Source organism: Leopardus geoffroyi, chromosome B3 (genome assembly GCF_018350155.1).
Source record: "Leopardus geoffroyi isolate Oge1 chromosome B3, O.geoffroyi_Oge1_pat1.0, whole genome shotgun sequence".
NCBI lineage: Eukaryota > Metazoa > Chordata > Mammalia > Carnivora > Felidae > Leopardus > Leopardus geoffroyi.
This window is the reverse complement of record NC_059337.1, coordinates 29,388,285-29,395,410: the sequence shown is the minus strand read 5'-3', so window position 1 is coordinate 29,395,410 and position 7,126 is coordinate 29,388,285. Positions and strand designations below refer to the sequence as shown.

The window sequence follows — 7,126 nt, the reverse complement described above, 5'->3', positions numbered from 1 at the left end:
CTCCTCTGTCTAGACAGGGGAATTAATAAATGCAGCGAGATTGATCACGTCGCGCATCCACTCTGGGGACAGCGCCGAGGGTGAGCCGTCACAGCCCCCCTGTTCGCCACGGGCCCGCGGGCTCTCTGGTCGACGGCATGGCCCGAGTGGCAGGCGTGCGAGGCGCCCTGGACAGGGGATTCGGAAAAGAAGCGCCGGAAGGGCCCGAATGCACCGGCCGAAAATGCAGCGAGCGGTGGAGGCTCGGCCTTTGGGGGTGCACCGGGCTGGGTTCTGCTCCAAGAGCAGAAGCAAAGCTGAGGGTACGAGACGCCCTCGCGAGCCTGACCGCAGGCTGGAGTCCGCCGAACTGTCGCTAACCGAGCATCGCAGGTTTCCCGCTCAAACGAGGTTTCCCCCCACTGCCCCGCGGACCTCGGCCTCGAAACGCCCGGGACCGGGGAAGGGTGGTGGGCAATGCAGACAGAGCGTGGCCTGGAGCAAGGGGCACGCGCCGACTTCCGGGAGGGACGCCGCGCTTTCTAAAGCGCCAGCCAGGGCCGCCGGGGGGCGCACAGACCCAGCCCCGCCCCCCCCCCAACAGCGCCCAATCCCCGCCGGGCCCGCCCCCCGGCCGCGCGGGAGCCCTGAGGGCAGCGGCGCGCGAGGCGCGGGCACAAGCAGCTGGGCCCACCCCTGGGCACCCGCGGCGGGTTCTGCTCCGTTGCTGTTTCGTTGAAACAAGCTCCGAGCCCCAACCGGCGCTCGTCCAGCCCTCCCGCTGTGCCCACAGCACACAGCAGCAGCATCGCATCGGGTTATTATTATTTTTTATTAAGATCAAAATATCCATCCCACTGTGAACTGGCTGTTCTTACAATAAATAACAATAACTTACGTTTTGTTCGGCAAAGGCTCACACACTCTGTCCTCCGTCGACTGATAATTTAAAACATTTTCAGGAAAGTCTCGTTTCTACTTTTTTCCGGCAATCATGCGCTTTGGGGATTGAGTGTCTGTTCCATTGGATTGTCCCCGCTTAGAGCCCAGGCAAAGCTGCCTGGGAGCGCGGGACCGGCTTGGGGTTGGAGCCCGCCTGGGCGAGTTCTGGGGGTGGCCCGGCGCCAGATGGGCCCTGCGCGTTCTCCGCGGGTAGGGGGCGCGGACAGAGCGGCGGCAGCCACGCGGAGCGAGGGAAGAGAAGAGGGCAGAGCTAACTCTAGTAAATCCCAAATTCTGGTTTTGAAAAAATAAAAGTTCTTGGATCAGGGCTCTCCGGTCTGGTGAAAGCAGGTTGCATCCTGGCGCTTTGGGCTGTCCTGACTGCTTCTCTGTCCTCTCTCTTTAAATAACAATAATAATAATTACAAAGGCGAGAGAGTTTTCGGAGCTGGAATGGCCAGAGCATGGGTGAGTCTCATGCAGGGAGCATGCGAGGTCCGCGGGCTGGCGAGGATGGGGTCTCCTCACGTCTCCACAGGACTCGGCACCATGCTGTTGGGGGTGTCCGGGAGCTGCGAGGACAGGGAGGTCACATCGCTGCTGGAGGAGTTCCCTAGCGAGCCAGACTCAGAGAAGGAGACCTGGGGATGCAGAGACACCAGTAAAAGGCAGGTGAAGAGATGCCAGAGCTGGTGCCCCCAGACCGTGTGCTCTGAGTTGAGGGTGTCCCTTAGGGACAAGCCACCGGCTGGGAGCAAGCCCTTCGGGGAAGTGGGCCAGGTCCCCAAGCGCACTCTAGGGTATTAGGGCGAGAGCTGGAGTTGGGTTAATCCCTCTACCTGCCTCTTGAGGGCTTTAATCCAGGGAGACTTGCTTTAGAGCGAATTATGTATGGGCGGAGGTGCAGTTGCAGTCCCCCCCAACGTATGCCCCCTCTCATTGTCTACGACAGGCCCCTGGGAAGTACCCCCTTCCCACCTCCGCCCAACGGCCAAATCCCACCCCTCGGAGTAGTGAGGTCAGGTGGGTAGGGCAGGACCTCACCAGCTGCTGGAAGGCAGGTTGGTCCAAGTCACTCTGGAGGGCAAATTCGCTGAGGGCTTTCCACGGTGGCTGGTACGTCTGCACCTCCACTGCGCTGCCCTGAACAGCACTCTCATGGCGGATGGGGCTGCCCGCCACGAGGGGCGTCCCGGTCAGTCCTTGGAGGCTCTGAGGGACAAGTGGAAGTGGAGGTGAGGGCCGCTCAAGTTAGGCCTTACCTCTCCCGCCGCCTTTGGCACTGAGGCCCCAGACATTGGCCCAAGATATGGGTCCTGGTTTGGGGGGAGACGCACATTCCACCGTACCCAGGTGAGCCCTCCCTCCCCAGTTAAGATGCCCCGGACACAGAACCTCCACCATAGTCCAGCCTCAGCGTTGGCAGCCAACAGAACAAAGGGATTTGAGGCCTGTATTCCCATTTTTCAAGAGGAAAAGTGTTCAAACCAAGCCATGCCAAGAGGACACAACCCGCCGGGACTAGCGGGAGATGCATAACCATGCCTCCTGCGGCTTGGAGCTGTGCCAGCTCAGGTCTGCCGCTGGAACAAGGAGGAGACCCGACATCAGGTACAATAATTATTGAGCCTTAATCCCCAAGGTAAGCCTTTCTCTGAACGCACAAACAAACGCTTTTGGAGAGTCCAGTTGCCCCTGGATGTCCCCAGAGCCCGCCCTGAAAAGGGCACCCAGATGCTGCCGCGAGAACTCGAGGCCCCACCTGACCCGCTCCTCCGCTGCACGGTCCCTCACCGTCTTGTCGTTGTGTTGCTGCTGCTGCAGCTGCTTCATGAGGATGGATTTCTTCTTGTCTTTGCAGCGCTTGTTCTGGAACCAGACGCGGATGACCCGTGGGCTCAGGCCCGTCATCTCCACCAGCTGCTCCTTCATGAGCGCGTCGGGCCGCGGGTTGGCGGCATAGCACGTCCGCAGAGTGTGCAGCTGCTTCTCGTTGAGCACCGTGCGCACGCGGGTTGTCTTCTCCGTCTGTTTGTGCACGTGCGGGCGCAGTGAGGGCTGCCGGCCCGACGCGGGGTCTGCGAGGACAGGCGGACAAGACGTGAGAGAGGGGCCGCCACCCGCCTGCCCCGTGCCCCACCTTGCGGCGGCTGAGCCCTCCGAGGCTCTATTTCGTTCCTTTTTCTATTCCGTTGATTTCGTTTTATTGTTCGTCTCCCTTTCCAATTGTTCGCCCTACCCCGAGGGAGCTCTACATTTTCGTCCCTTCCCTAGTTCCCCGATCGGGCTGCCCCGCAGCGCTGTCCCCGGAGCTCCATCAGGGCGTGGGAGTCCTGCGCTACGCCGGCTGCGGGAGCCGGGTGGCCGCTCCCGGCTGTGCCTCCTCCACTTACCCGACCCTAGGAATGCCCGTTTGGGCCCTGCCGGACGAAGGAGGCCCTCCGGAAGAAGTCGGAGTTTCAGAGGAAGAAGAAGGAGGAGCTCCCGGGACTCTGAGGGGGAAGGAGACCGACAGGGGCCCAGAGCGCCGCGCAGCTTTGGGGTTAGGGGGCTTGTCTCCCGCTCTTGGGGGCCTGCAAGAGCCATTCCTCCTCGTGCAGAGACCACTGGGACAAGGCCGCGAAGACCCAGCCTGGGGTGCGGACGGTCCTCAAGGGACCAAACGTTCTTCACTGCCAGCTCTCCAGCCTCAGCTCTCGGGTCTCCTCGTTCAAGGCTCCAGCTTCCCTGGCCCGGCGCAGCTCACCCTCCCGGCCCGAGCGCAGCGGCTAGCATTCTCGCTTGGCTTTGGGAACTCTCAACCCCGGGTAAATAGCGCCTGACCCCCGCGCCGGCAGCCTGAAACCCGTAACACACAAAAGGGAGTACCTCTAAGACCCCAAATCCGGTGCACTCAACACCAGCTTCATCCTGTTTCACACCCCCATCCAAACTAGGTCCACACACCCATGGATATATGCTGCACTGTTTCAATTTATATCCTCCTTCAGGCATTTCTAGGTCTGAATAAATATTTACAAATAGTCCATCCAGCTCAATTTCCTCATTCTATAGGAGAGGCAAGAGAGGACCAGAGAGGGAAGGAGCACTACAAGACCACAGAGCACCCAGAGGCTCAGCCAGATCTGGAGATTGGTGCTTCAGGTCTGTGGCTGCCCAGCCTGGGGGCACCATCCTGCCCACTAACCACACACTCAGACACCATCTCTGGGAAGCTCCTGATTAGCACTCAGGGCATCATCCCTTGAAATGTTTTCTATGACCTCAAGTCCACTGTGCCACCACACCGTCCCCACGGAAGAAGCACTCTGCTAAGTTGTTCATCAAACTGGGTCTCAAAACACAAATACAGACACCGGCTCTTTGTTGGGGCGGCTGGCCTGCTAGTTGGCGGAGCCCAGGCCCAGTTCTGGGATGGGAGATGTATTCCTTACACACATACCCCCAGGCAAACCTAGCTTTCCTCTCTGGGAGTAACACACAGTGCTTGTAATTCCCCATACAAGTTTCCCAGACAGGCACTGCTAAGATTCTGTTGTCATTCACGCTCCTACTCCTGGCAGACCGTCCCACATATTCCTGATCATGGAGAACACAATTTTCGACAATTCCCCGCATGCTCACACACTCCTACACACAATCCCTGTTCATGTTGATCCACAAACGATTTCCCCCCCCCCCCACACACACACACACTCTCCTGTGTTCCTAGCCACAGATCTGCACTCACACAGAAACACACAATCCTGGCAAACGGAACCGCGCACGAGTGACAACTTTTCGTCTGAGCACAAGCACTCCGGTAACACACACTCGCACGTGCACTCACAACAGCGCAGGGGGCGCCGGCCCCCGCGCGCGGCTTACCTGGCAGATGCAGGCCGCGGGCGCCGGGGAGCGGGCCGGGGCTGCGCGGGCTGCCGGCCGCGGCGCGCTCCAGCAGGAGGCCGTGGTCGGCGCGGCAGAGCAGCTCGTGCTCCCGCAGCGAGAACTCGTCGCCGGGCAGCAGCTGGCGGCTGCACACGGAGCAGCGGAAGCACTCGATGTGATACACGCTGTCCCGCGCCCTCATCACCAGATCGCTGCTGCTGAAGCCCACCTGGCACTTGGCGCACTTGATGCCGAACAGCCTGCGGGCCCAAGGCGCGGTCTGTGTCAGCGAGGGGCCTGAGGCCCGCCTCGCCTCCCGGTCTGCGACCGGCTCCCGGCACGCGGGCCCAGGACGCTTTGTGGCCCACAGGGAGCTTGCGGGGACCGACCCTCGGGGAGTTCGCAGGCCCAGACGCTCACGGCGGCACACGTTCGGAGTAGGAGTGGCCTTCTCTCCAGGCTGGGGAGCGCAGACAAGCCGCCACCCCCAGCCCCAGCCCCAGCAGGCGGTAGCTGAGCCCCGGCTCTCGCCACCTCACCTGACATAGTCCCGCTTGCAGTAGGTCTTCCCGTCTCTCACGAAGCACGTGCACGTCTCGTCCAGGTACTGGCTGCACTCGGCGCACTTGAGGCAGGCGGCATGCCACTCCAGGTCGGGCGACACCCGCAGGATAAACTGGTCGTGGATCTGACTCCCGCAGCCCACGCACATGGCCGTCCCGGGCTTCTCTGCCAGGGAAGGGCGCGGGACCCGCGTCAGGCCAGGCTCTCCGGACCCGGTCTGGGCCTTGGCCACGCCAACCCCAACCCAACCCAACCCGCTCGCTCCCTCGTTCCCTTTCAAGAATTGCGACTACAAGAAGGAAGTGGGCTTTCTAAACGTCCAAACAATTGGAAACGAAAAAACAAAACCTTCTGAATTTGCGGTGGCTTTTTGTCTCCTCTCCACCCCCAATTTTTTTTTTTCCGCTACTACATTCATTTGGACACAGTCATTTTATTGATATATCTTGTAACTCAAAGCTAATACGTAGGAGGGAAGAAAGAATAAAAAGACATTTAAGCACTGCGGACGCCACCGCATCAATACTGAACGGTGATGTTCCGGCATTTCCGTCCACACACTCCCTCTTACAGCGACTCCCTCCAATCCCAACACAGACACATCAGCTTTCATCGGAGTCTCCTCTCATCCTCTCTGACATTTCTTAAATATCCCATATCAAGCTAGAGAAATCTGCCTTCTTGGAAAGGCCAAAAAAGACATGCAAGCAAGCAAAAGAGCCCATATTCCCCCAATCAAACCTAGTTGCCCTAGCGCAAAACAGAAAAAGATTTCACAACCTGAGGTCAGCCTAGCAGCCTAACATTGAGAAAGAATGTTTAATTGTAAATTAAAACAACAGGATTCCAAAGGACAAGTGGCCTGCAGGAGAAATGCATTCGTTTTGTTTTTTTTCTCTCCCAGTGTCCTGTCAAATAGAAGCCACTTGTAGAATCCGCTAAACATTCTTCTGCATTAGAAATAATGCATATTAAACACATACACATACACACCCACATACAGAGAGAAAGACTTACTCTTGGAATGATCCCCCATAGCACCCAGAAAAGGATAATGAAAAATAATATCCACCATGCAGAAAAGAGATGTGCGCAAAGTGTGCGGGCAGGGGCAGAAGGACGAGGGTCGCGCGCCCAGCCTCGGCTCTTTGGTAACTAACTCCTCCTGCCCCGCTGAGTTGAAGGAGCGATTCCGCACCGGCCCGCACGCAGCATGACGTCAGCACGCACTCGCCCGGGGCCGGAGCTGGGGGCGGGACCTGTGGCGTCATGAAGCTTCCCCAGAACCTCGGGGGATGCGGGGGAAGTAATGGGGACCTGGGGGCTGTAGGGCGGGGTGGCTTGGGTGGAAGGCGAGGGTGACGGGGGATTGGCTGCAAGGAAATGGACAAACCCTGATTGGCCCGGAGTGAACAATGGAGCGCAGCCCCCTCGTCCGAAATCTACAAGGATCCTCTCTCCGGCCCCCGGTCGGGCTATCCCTGCTGGACCTTGCGTCACCGCCGAGCTGGCTCCGCGGCCACCGCAGCTCTGAGCTTCCTCATGGATTTGCCGGGCAGTCTCCGCAGGCGTGCCCGAGCGGGGTGATGGATACCTGGGGAGGGGGTGGAGACGGGGGGGGGGGGGGGGAGGCCTCTCCTTTAAATGCTCCCTACTTTCACAAATAAAAAAATTAAAAAATCCACTCTTTTGGAACGAGAGCTAGGGGAAAGGGAGGTCTGTTTGGACATAACCATCACCGTCCAGCCGATCACCTTTCTCCTCTCGTGCG

At 59.2% G+C, this 7,126-nt stretch overlaps 1 protein-coding gene across 1 annotated transcript; it reads right to left on the bottom strand.

Moving 5' to 3' along the window:
- Nucleotides 1-792: 792 nt before the first annotated feature.
- Nucleotides 793-6,523, bottom strand: ISL2 (ISL LIM homeobox 2). The gene is made up of 6 exons (XM_045448984.1): nt 6,373-6,523; nt 5,331-5,520; nt 4,789-5,051; nt 2,716-2,999; nt 1,966-2,133; nt 793-1,562 (listed from the first exon to the last, which is right to left on the bottom strand). The coding sequence occupies exons 1-6, from the start codon at nt 6,428-6,430 to the stop codon at nt 1,446-1,448; spliced, it is 1,080 nt and encodes a 359-aa protein (XP_045304940.1). The 5' UTR covers nt 6,431-6,523; the 3' UTR covers nt 793-1,445.
- Nucleotides 6,524-7,126: the final 603 nt, after the last annotated feature.

Coding starts and splice junctions, on each gene's coding strand:
- ISL2 (XM_045448984.1), bottom strand. CDS start 6,430: ATGGTGGATATTATTTTTCATTATCCTTTTCTGGGTGCTATGGGGGAT. Junction 5,521..6,372: donor TATGGGGGATCATTCCAAGA/GTAAGTCTTTCT, acceptor CTTCCCTGGCAG/AGAAGCCCGGGACGGCCATG. Junction 2,134..2,715: donor AGCAACACAACGACAAGACG/GTGAGGGACCGT, acceptor CTTGTCCCTCAG/AGCCTCCAAGGACTGACCGG.